Source organism: Tachypleus tridentatus, chromosome 2 (genome assembly GCF_004210375.1).
Source record: "Tachypleus tridentatus isolate NWPU-2018 chromosome 2, ASM421037v1, whole genome shotgun sequence".
Classification (NCBI taxonomy): Eukaryota; Metazoa; Arthropoda; class Merostomata; order Xiphosura; family Limulidae; genus Tachypleus; species Tachypleus tridentatus.
This window is the reverse complement of record NC_134826.1, coordinates 131945160-131957546: the sequence shown is the minus strand read 5'-3', so window position 1 is coordinate 131957546 and position 12387 is coordinate 131945160. Positions and strand designations below refer to the sequence as shown.

The 12387-nt window shown below is 29.9% G+C and overlaps 1 protein-coding gene across 1 annotated transcript in view; it reads right to left on the bottom strand.

Moving 5' to 3' along the window:
- LOC143245132 (MAM and LDL-receptor class A domain-containing protein 1-like) overlaps positions 1–12387 on the bottom strand; it is a 209706-nt gene that overhangs the window by 169147 nt on the left and 28172 nt on the right. Inside the window, exons 11-18 of the mRNA XM_076491067.1 lie at positions 10877–11022; positions 9289–9411; positions 8938–9055; positions 8233–8379; positions 6589–6860; positions 3044–3143; positions 2044–2205; positions 567–746 (exon numbers count right to left, since the gene is read on the bottom strand). Coding sequence (XP_076347182.1) covers positions 567–746; positions 2044–2205; positions 3044–3143; positions 6589–6860; positions 8233–8379; positions 8938–9055; positions 9289–9411; positions 10877–11022 — 1248 coding nt within the window. The remainder of the gene's footprint in view (positions 1–566; positions 747–2043; positions 2206–3043; positions 3144–6588; positions 6861–8232; positions 8380–8937; positions 9056–9288; positions 9412–10876; positions 11023–12387) is intronic.

Below are 12387 nucleotides of genomic sequence, written 5' to 3'. Positions count from 1 at the left end.
AGGTAAAAAACTGAACTAAAATTCATAAAGGAGCATAGCTGATAACACAGTTACATTTACTGTAATATAATTAAATAATCTTCATCATTCTTCTTTCATGATATACCTTATAACTCTGTGTATATCATAAAATACCTTCTACTGGTCATAAGTAGTGCACCTACTGTAACTCATGTTTCAAAATGTATTTTAACACCTCATTTCACAAGTGACAAGAACAAAAATTCAATCAATCTATTTAATGTATGTATAATGATGGCAGTAAAAAAGAAATTTCTCACTTCAGAAAACATTATTATAAGGTATCTTAGCAGTTTCATTATAAGCTCCACATTCTTTTTACATTATTATAAGATATCTTAACAGTTTCATTATAAGCTCCACATTCTTTTTACATATTATAAGGTATCTTAACAGTTTCATTATAAGCTCCACATTCTTTTTACACAGATGTGCTACATTTAATTATGTGTATGATTTTGAGCAACCTAAAAAGAAAATATTATAATAATAGTGTGCATGCATAAAATAGCAGTTTTAAAATATTTAAAGCCTGTTTCACTTACACTGTTCCGATGAATCTTTTCCAAAAACTTTCAAAACTGCCTTATTTGAATACCTTGCATTAAAGTAGTAGAAAAATGTTATGCACTTGTTTCTTTTCACACCATCACCCTTATAATTAGGGCTCTGAAGGATAACATCATCATTTCCAGTAAATTTTGCTGACAAGAACATGTGGCCACCTGTGAGAGTTAAGTTAAACAAAACCAAGACTATAATTGTACTTAAAGCAGACTCAAATGTTTAGACATAGTATAAGTATATATTCAAACACAAGCTTAGTGACAGTGTCAAAAAAGATGATACTGAGAACCTTAACAATATTGTGTTTTGAGCACTTTGCATTTTTTTCACATTTTTTATTTCTAATTACTATACAAAAGAAATAATATTTACTTACAAAAAATCCAGAAATACTGATAATGAATCAGTAATGTAACATAATAATTTTAGTATTCACAATAAGCAAATCAGCTAGAAATATTTCAATGACACAAGCATTAAGTTTATTACTTACTGAAGAAATACAACTGCCAAGCTCATAAAGTAATAATGAAACACATAAAACTCTATCAACATTTAATAAAAACTCACATCTCACTAGCTAAAGTACAGTCAATACCCATACTCTTAAGATTTCTTCATTTCAATTATATATATAAAATAGATACACTAAAACACCTCACACAGCACCCTAAAATCCAGCAAATTAAACAGACAACAACTTCAAAACTCATACTGTTAATCAGAGGGATGTTAATAAGTTGTTGTTGTTTTGTTTGTTTTTTATTTCAGATGGCCCTTTTATCGTGTTAATATGCCCTTCCATAATATAAATCACAAGTTCTTTTTTAAATGGAATGTTTAAGCTGTTTTATATTTAGTACTCCATACTATTGACAAAGCCAGAAATAAATACTTGTTCACAAAGTACATCTCAACCTATCATATTTTAACAAAAGTATCATATTAAGTTAAATCAAGTGAGAAAAAAACATACAAAAAGTTTAATTTCATTAAATTTTTGTTAACTACCAATCTTTCAGTTATCTTCAATTCAAAATCTATTAAATTCATATGCATTACAAAGTGAAGCATCATTTTGTTAGATGTAAATTTTAGAGAGGAACACAATCAGCTCGTGGAATACACAAAAAATTAAAACGTTATTAATATTATAATCATGACTTATTTTCATTTGATTAAAAGTAACAATAGTTGTAGCATTCCCAGTTTGTTTTTGTTTGTGGTTGGTTTTTATTTTGGGGTGAAGAACTAATAACTGATTTAAAATAATTTTTGTAGTAAATAAGTAATTAATGCACACTATACTCACTTAAAATAAATGGATAATAGATATTTCTAACCCTTAATAAACATTTTCAGAAGATGATCCCACTAACTGAATGGCTGTTCTGTGGATAAAAATGTATTAAGCAAGCTACAAAATAAATTAACAAAATTTTAAAAATATGTTACCATATTTTGAGCCAAGAGTATGATCGATTTCAGGCACTCCATATGACACTTCATTCCCTCCTTCCTTAAGGCTCCAGGTGATGGCATATGATTCATTAGCAGAAGTGGATGTGTATCCACAGTCTACTCCCATATCAAATGTACACAGTAGTGATGGATCATCTTTTGGGAAAAAAACGTTTTAAATCACACTTAAAAGCTGATAAAATATTTAAACACATATTGGGTATTTCTTTCACAGTAGAATGTTCTCATGTATAAAAATTATTTATTATAAAATTCATTATTCTTATATTGTTGGAATTCAAATTAGCCAACTGCCAACCAATAAAATATTTGTTACAAAAACATTTCTACAGATAGCATAAGAAATCAAAAACTAGTAAAAACAGACCCCTGTTTTTTTCAAACTTTAATGTTAGGTCTAGTCCAGATTACATATAATTCATAACAAGCCAAATGCACTGTAAAATACAAATAAGATCATAAACATGTGAGCTGCTTTACTGATTTTAATTCTAGAGGTAAGTTTCATGTGTACTAACATCTAAAAGTGTTGTTATACTCAAAATATTACTAATGTTACAGCTATGCCAGATGAAAAGTTAAAAGCAAAATCTGATTCTATCTATCAACATATATATTTTTGTTTACATTGTATATGTTAACCCCCATATTATTTATATATATACATATATATATCAGAACGTTTTTCATTTCAAATTACTGGTTTCAGAATAAAATATTAGTAACTTATGAGCCCATTTAGCACCATTTTGTAAATTATATTTTTTGTATACACAAATATACATTATAAAAAATTTGAAAAAATTCTGAAATATATATCTCTTGCTGTTTGCTGTTTTTAAAGGTTTTCAGACAACAAATACATATTTCTTCAATTATAAAACAACATAAGATATTGAAATGTAAATATGTTTTTTTAAAAACTAATCAGAATTACGAGATAGCAAATAATAAATTAAATAACAATAAATACCTAAATTTACAGAACAGTTGCCTCCTATGATTGAGATGTCATCTATAGCAATATCACCCTTCATCTGAGTTATAAAGTTATGGTTTGCTACAAATATCACCTAAAAGTAATAAGAATCATTATTACAAAGCCCCATTTATTTCTTAAAAGTAGATCTATGTGTATGCATTTGTGTTTAGAGAGAGAAACAAAGTAAATAATAATTCAAATGTCAATTGTTTTAACAAAATGGAACAGCTGTCTGAAAAAATATTTTATTTTTATTAAATCAATCAGTATTACTATCTATGGTACAGCTCTTCACACATTGCAATTATTGTTTAACTTCACCAGCAGCTAATTTTCAAACATCCTACTAGATAAATTAGCTCATCTCAGTGTGAACAAAATCCATGTAGAACTAAACAAATGCTCACATTCTGCAACTTCACTGAATTTTCCACAATTGTCTTCAGTGAAAATAAGACCACAGATGACTATTTGTGTCAGACATAGTAAGCAGTGGCACAGGAAATACCACTTCTTATGATTGTCTTATTTGAAACAGTAGGTGCTCTGTGCTTCGTGTAAACAAAAGCTATCACCATGGCAATCAGTGTGATTTTCTCCAATTTTTCAAAAATAACAACAGTCTTATAAAGGAAATGTAGTGGAGTAAAAGCAGATAATTTCTTCTTGATTTTACATAAGTAAAAAGTAATACATATTTTAAAGTACTCATGTAACAGTAAATCCCAGAAAAGTTACTGAAGTAGTGTAATGAAGTAACACCATTTCACTATCACCCAGTTTTTCATAAGACTAACTATTAAAATTAATAATGGCAGATTCCAGACACACAATTATGTTTGAAATAATGTAACCTCACACAGAAAAAAGAAAATTAAAGGCTGTGATATAATACATATTTCAATACAGTGAAAATTAGAGAAATTTTATTAAAATTACAAATAGTTATTTTTAGTAAAAATAAGGTCATTTAGAAACTTAGCACTACTTTATGCGGATGTACACCTTGAGCCACACATAAAAGCACAACAATCACAGTAAACTTAGTATACTGATATGGTTCAATGTCATGTTAATTAGTACCTCTACCATATTGGGAGCACAAATGCTAACTTCAAGAGGTAAGGTTCATCTTACTCACCCCAATTGGTAGTACCTTATTTCCTTATTTTTATTTTATCTTTATCTTATTCTTATTTTAACTTGCGAGAACAGTCACCTTCCCACAACTGTTTGCAGGCAATGAAAGGTGATATAGATGTGGGAGATTGCAGGCTTGAGAACCCACATCTCGCTCTCCTAATTTGTAGTCTAATTGTGTCTATTTCTTATGCAAGACTAGCAGATTGGAGGTTAAGACTGAGAGACTGTGTATCCCCACCACAATGTGGGTCCTACTTCTTCAGTCACCTCCAAAACCGAGAATACATTTTATAATCCCACATTGTAGCTTATACCCAAGAATCAATTTTTTAAAATGCAGCATATTTTGTTTATCTTTTAAATTTTAATGTGTTTTGTTTTGGCTTTAAAAAACTTATAGTTATAATATGATTAATTAGAGGTTGGGATTTACTGTGTTTAACAGAGTCCTTTCTCATGATTTTGTTTACTTATTCAACTTCATTTAAATATATTTCACTATCTATATATATACTTCCAGAACTTATAACTCAAAGTCTATAATTTTAGTGCTTGTTTCTTCATTATCAAAAATATTTTGAAACACTACTTTTCTTCTTACCATCGTTCTTACTAAATAATATTTATTACTGATCACAAATTTAAAACTAACCATATCTAAAATTGCAGTGACACAAAAAAATATAATAATTAAAGGCACCAGACCATTCCTATAGGACTACTCTTGACTGCAAAAATAATTGACAATGTTCTCAGCCATTCACTGTTTACTATATCAATTCTGGCCATCTAATAAAAGCAGTGAAACTATTTACAAAACTAAAATTTCCTTTATTAGATAACAAAAGAATGCATAAACAGGCAAACGTTTATACAACAGAATGCCAAAATGGATACTATTAGATTGTCCAAAAATAAATGTCAGAATTCTCACAATGACATTTAGAAGCTGAATACTGAGTAACTTATCAATGGTTGGTTGGTTTAATCCAACGTTTGTCACTTGCAAGGTGTCTTAATTGTTGGCTATTTCAACCCTACTTAGAGTAAGTTTCACAACTTCCAAGGCAGCATGGAGAAGAAGGACTTTTATCTAATTTTCCTCTATAACTTAATACTTGGACAAAAGCTACAGAAACTACATGGAACATCAACCAGGCATTTGGCCATGGATCTGTTGCTGAATGTACAGTTCAGCATTGATTCCAAAAGTTTTGGCATGGAAATAAAAGTCTTGAAGACCATAAAGGTCATGGAGGGAAGCCATCCTAAGATGAAAACACATAAAGAGAAGCAGTTGAGACAGACCCTCGCACAACATTACATGAGCTTGCAGTAAAGCTAGGCACAAGCAAATCAAGCATTGCCAACCACTTGAATGCAATTGGAAACGCAAAAAAGTTGCATAAGTGGGTTCCGCACATGCTGAATGAAGATCAACCAAATTGGCATTAAGAGACCTGTTACAGATGGCACTCCAAAAATTGAACAAATTTGGAATTGAGATTCTGCCTCATCCACCTTATTACCCAGACCTTTCCCCTACATATTTTCATTTTTTCAAGCACTTTGGCAGCTTTTCGAACACTGAACGCTTTCAAAACAAGGCAGCTGCAGAAGAAGCTTTCAGGGAGTTCACTGACCACAGAAACTCTGATTTCTATAGCACTGACATAAACAGCATTTTTACATGCTGGCAAAAGTGTGCTTTGATTAAAGCATGTTTTACAACACTGGCTTATACTTTTCCAAACTTTGCAGTTCAAAAACGACATTTATTTCTGAACAACCTAATACATACTGACTGTAAGCATATTCAATGGTATACTTACACAAGTCTATTTCAGAGATACAAGCAAACTGTCTTTTAAACTAAGCAGAATCTACTGCATGACTCACACCTAATTGTGATTATTATTTATATCAAAAAAATTAATGAAATGTGGTAAATCTGTGGGAATTTTACTTGTAAATTATTTTTATATAGTAATTAGTGACTTGCATTACTGATAACTAATAACTGAATCCAGGGATTGTTAATAAAAATACTTTGATAGTTTTATTTATGTCTTTAAATAGCATCAAGAAGAAAATTTGATGATCGTAATTATGTAAGGTTTAATTTTGAAATTAAGCTACTCCCTTTTTTTTATCACATTCTTCATAAAGGCCATGAAATAAAAAAAATGAAAGAATATCTTAATTTGCAGTGTGTTATAATAACTCTTACACAAAAAATGTATACCACTACACATTTAATATTATTTTTTACCTAAGGTCTCATATGTAATTGCTTGTGAAACTGGCTAGAAACAAAAGCCTCAGTTAAAATTACATTTTAAATTTTAACCAAAATTCAAATTTCCTACTTTTCAACTATCAAAACAAGATACCTTATAGCCTCCAACTCTCAGGTCTTCCTCTGGTGAAAGTGTAACCACCATTTCTTTCCACCATATGTTTTGATTTCTTTTTTTTTTAAATATTTCAATTTCCATGTTTGGATTCTGTACAGATTGCAAGATAACTGAAAGAGATCCAACATGTGCACCAAACATATGATACCAAAAATGAAGACAGTAGGTTTCTTTTAAAACTGGTCCCCACATCTTCCCAACGGATTTACCTGCTGAACTGACATCCACATAGACATAATATCCATCTTCTGTAATCATAAGCCAAGAAAAAGAATTATTTTAAAAGCAGAACACAAAACAGAAGAAACAAATTTTTAAAATCACATTTACCAAAAATAAATTATTATCTTTAACTAAATTACAGTTGCACTGGACTTGCACAATATCAGAGAATGAATGATGACTAAGTTCCATATTTACAAGGTGTAACTACATGAAATGTTGCAAGAGATTAGTGAAATGTACAAGTTCGCTGTTCACAAAAAAATAAAATGTATTACTAAAGAATTTACATTCAAGATATATGCTTGTGACTTAGTGGTTTCAGTTTGACTCCAAATCTGACAAGTAGGAATGCTGCATAGGGTAAAATAAATAGTCTATAACTGTGAAAATCAAATATAATACACAACATATTGAAGACTGCTCTATAAAAGTTTGTGTCAGGTACACTTTCACACTAGTCTATGCACACCATGTTAATTTAAACAACTGTACCAAATGACATCAGTTTCACCTCATTAAAAATCAGCATTATTAATAGAATGATTCTCATGCAACAAGAAGAAATCAAGAGGCTAACTGATCTGAATTCAAAGCTGAAAGGTCGGTCAGTTTTACTCTATTTGCAAAGGTTAAATTTATTCTCAGAATTAAAGTACATTTTTAAATATGGAACTTGTACAAAGGGCCTAATTAGGATTTTACTGTGTCCAACAATTAATTATAAATCCTGTTTATATAATTTTATATAATTAGAAACCTTCAACTACAAAACATTTCACTTTCTAATAAATTGCTTTATTAATTGTTGTAGATTATTAAATCTCACAGTATACTTATAATTTTATCCAAAATATCCGTTTAATATTCATATCTCCCAATGGACCAATGCAAAAAAAAATTTTTTTAAATATAGAGAATTAAACATATATAAATAATTTATAGTTGACTAAGCATGAATTTCCATACCCATCTGTAAAATTTCCTTTAAGAAATCCATTATTTTGTGTGTGATAACAGAGGTTTTTACCACACAAGCTCTGGTAATGTTGATGACAAAGTCTATATTAACATCCCACATAAAAAATGTGGCATAATTGTATTATTTTCATTGATCGTTAATAGATAAATATTTTTCACAAAAATTACCATTCCTTAGGCTTTTTTTAACCAAAATAAACGAAATAAAGAATGGGAATGAAATTAAAAGTACTCATAGCATTTAAATACTTCACTAAGAGTCCTGGAAACTGTTAAAGAGGAATCTTCAAGATACACTAATGTCTTCTTTATCTTCAAAATAATTTACACAAATTATCAAACATTTGTTATGTTTCTAAAAACACAAATCAAAGAAATGTCATAATACAGGAGTATTTTATTTTGCCTCAAAATTACCATCTCCTTTTGTGTGATCTTCTGACGGGCCTGTGTAATTTGTTGCTGTTTCTCCTTTTCCTCTCTGCCACTGTAGTTTGGACTGAGAATCAACATTTCTCCATACACACATGTCTTTTTCAAAGTCACAAACATAACTGAGCAGTGCTAGAATGACAGTGATAAAGAGTCAAATATAAATCAGCAAATACCAACACACTGCTTAAGTAGAAGTATATTCTTAAATCAAGTTTTAATTTAAAAATACTGAATATACTTGTATTATTTCTGAATTTAAATTCTGTTGTCAAATGCTGCAAATTGAAAACAAACAAAAACATTAAACCGTTTCCTTGCCAAAGTTCCTGTTAATGAAACTTATTTGAAAATAAAATTAAAAACTAAATGTATATTTTAAAAACAAGTTTTTTTCATAAACAAAATATTGAATATGCTTGTATTATTTCCTAATTTAAATTCTATAGATTAGAAACAATTAAAAATATTGAGCCATTTCCTTGCCAATGCTCCTGTTACTGAAATTTATTTTAAAATACAATTACAAAAAAAATATATGTAGACACCAATATATTCTTCAATGAGTTACCTAGTTGAATTAGATTAAAATTAAATTCTTATACTGATTATACATACTAGTGTAATAAACGTTTTTAATGTTTATATGCAATTAAGACTTTCTTCAAGTAGAATTTTTGTTCATTATACCTGACTGTGGATCAGCATCTTCTGGTACCAAATCAGATAAAAAATTAAAATAAAATTTGATGTCATCAACAGCAACATCTCCTTGAGAGCCATCGTACACTAAACCTTCCAAAATAATCTGTAAGACAAAACAAACTATGAACATATTTGAATAAAATATTTTATTTGTAAACAATTTCTACACTTTTTAAACTAATAAGAGCAATAAGCAATAACTTTAAAATTAATTGCCAGTTGATGAACGTTAATAAATAAGTTATTCTGTTTTGAAATCAGCAAAAATTAAAACTACATTAAGGACAGAAAAAAAAATTCAAATGTTTTGCTGTATTTTTTTATAACAAGTTCAACCTGGTAATTCTCTTCGCTTGTCATGAGAGGAACCATAGCTTTACTCCATGTTTTGATTTTGGTTTTTATCCCATCAAGATGCCAAAGTACCTCCTCCATACCTTCAGACTGTTTCTGTATCACCTAAAAATTGTCCAATATTTTTAATTAACAAAATTCACCTTAAATTATCTACCTACGTGATATTGAAAAAACTATAAAATATTACTCTATGTTATCCTTTTACACCTTTAAACTATTTTCTCTTCAAACTACAGACTCTCAGGTTTAACACTGCTTGACATCCACCATATGTAAAACTCCAGGTTACCACTAAATACCTAAAATAAACATTCTGATAAATTCATATATAAAGTAGTTTTATTCAGTGTAACAGAAACCATGATTATCTCTTATGGCTTTTATAATTACTGAATAATTGCCAAACACTTAGGGTTAAAATTCACAAGAAATATAAATTACCCTAAACAATGATTCTCTGGCTTAACATTTAAAACATAATTAAAAAAAATATATTTGATTGGAACAGAATATATCATATTGCCATAGCATTATGGCAAATACATATAAGTATTAACTAATGTTGATGTTGGAATGTATAGCATTAATGTGATTGAAAAAATTAAGTGTGTGTTCTGTAGATATGAATCCCGCAACCGTGTCATCTACATATCTGTACCAGTATAGTGGTGGATGTAATGCTGTGTTAATTGCTTGTGTTTCAACTTGTGTTACAAAAATATTGGCTAGAACTGGTGATATTGGGTGAAGTTTGTCTTCATTGTGGTGAATTCTATGAGGGTTGCTAATTGGTTGCTGGGAATGTCTATAGATGGGTTAGGGTCTCGGATATAGAGTTCCAAGGCTATCCTGCAGGCTTCAGTGGTTGGAACTTCTGTAAAGAGGGATATAACATCGAAACTGGCCATTAAGGCTTTATGATTAAGTTGATGGGCATTTTCTCAATCACATTAACGCTATACATCCCAACATCAACTTCACGTGTGAACAAGAAAAAAGTAATCAAATATCATTTCTTAACCTCAAAATTACAAAAACCAACACACAATTTAAAACAGAAATCCACCGAAAAATCACCCATACTGAACTATACATTCCTTGGGACTCAACACATGAAACAAAACAAAAACTAAACATACTAAGAAACCAAATAAACACAGCCATAAAACTATGCTCACCAGATAAAATTAATGATAAATTAGACAAAATAAAACAATACTTCATCTACATCAATAAGTTTCCTCCACAAACCGTAGAAAACATTATACGCACACACCTAGACAGAAAGCAAAATCAACCAACAAAAGTAAATATATCTCACGAATCAAAAAATCATGAAACCATATACTGCTGCATACCATATATTTCTGACATCAGCAGAAAAATAACCAACATTCCGACACTCAGTTACACAACCCCTTTCAAACATGTGGTCAGCTTCCAGTCAGTTACCTCTTCCTTTCTTTGTGAACCTGACGATGACCGAAGAAGGTTGAAACGTTGTTCGCTCCTCTAAGTAACATGCACAGTCTAATAAAACTCTTAAATATACAGAAAAATTATTTACCCTTAAGGCTTTTACCCCTGTGCCATACAGTTGGTACCAGAATTCCATAGACCTTTTGGAATTACTAGCAGAAGTGAAGGTCAGGCTTTCAAGTCGAGCAAAACTTCCTGGGGTCTTTCCATAGGCATCAATGTGTAGGTAGTAACCTTTCAGAACAGATATATGAAAATATTAACAGATTTATTAAATGATACAGAATTTTTTATTTGAATGAGTTTTAATTTTTTTACACTAGTTTTGTTTGTTTTGAATTTTATGCAAAGCTACACGAGGACTATCTGTCCCTAATTTAGCAGTGTAAGACTAGAGGGAAGGCAGCTAGTCATCACCATCCACCACCAACTCTTAGGCTACTCTTTTACTAATGAATAGTGGGATTGACCATCACTTTATAACACCCCCACGGATGAAAGGGTGGCATGTTTGGTGTGATGGGGACTCGAACTCGCAACCCTCATATTACGAGTCAAGTGCCTTATCCACCTGGCCATGCTGGGGCCTCTTATAATAGTACCAAAGGCACTTTACTTGTTATACCATTTTTTTATACCTGTTTAAGTTTCAGTTTTATACTGAAAGTTAATTATTTTTTGATTAACTTCAAAATATAACTATATTAATTAATTAATAACATCTACAAATCTAAGGAAAATACCATCTTAAACTGCTCTATCAATGAAGGAGCTAATAACAAACATTCTCATATTAAAAAAAATGAAATCATACATAACAGATTTTGCAATATTTGCCTATCATCAATAAGATATCATGATAATACCTTTACGTCATGACAATATTAAGAAACAGTGACCATGAAATTTAAAAAAAAGACATGTTAATATACCTCAGAATTAAACACAAGAGAAAAGTGAGCCTGGTGCAAGTTAAGCTTACTTTATAATCAATATTGTTGCATACAATTTTCTAGGTACATCAGTAAAAAACATCTCTCCTTTTACAGAAATAGAAAACAATGGCAATTTTGGTTGATTAAACTATAACAGACTGAACATTACCATAATTTCTGAAAAATGTAATAGTATTAACTGTAAACTATGAAATTGGTATGAATATGTTAATTAACTTGACCTATAAATTAATACTTTAATATGAACCCAATATAATGTCGTTGTATTGATTACCACTGAGTGCAGGTTAACACAGTTACAAGTATAACTTGTAATAACTTCTTTACAAAATCAATATCCTAGAACTTATATAGAGATCATCTTATACAGACGTCAAAGAAATACACTTGATTTGTTCAAAAAAATCCCTGGTTGTCTTATAGACCAGCATATACGGTAAATAAATTTGCTTAGCAGATTTACTCTTAAGTATTATTTTCTTTACAATTATTATCAATAAAGCCAATCAAAATGAAAGAATAAAATCTAAAAAAAAGCATTTCCTCATACCACATACTTGATATTTAACATTCTAGTGAAAACTACAAGAAAACTTGAATAACCCTTCTGCAGCACAGAAGTAAAATTGCATTAACACAGTTT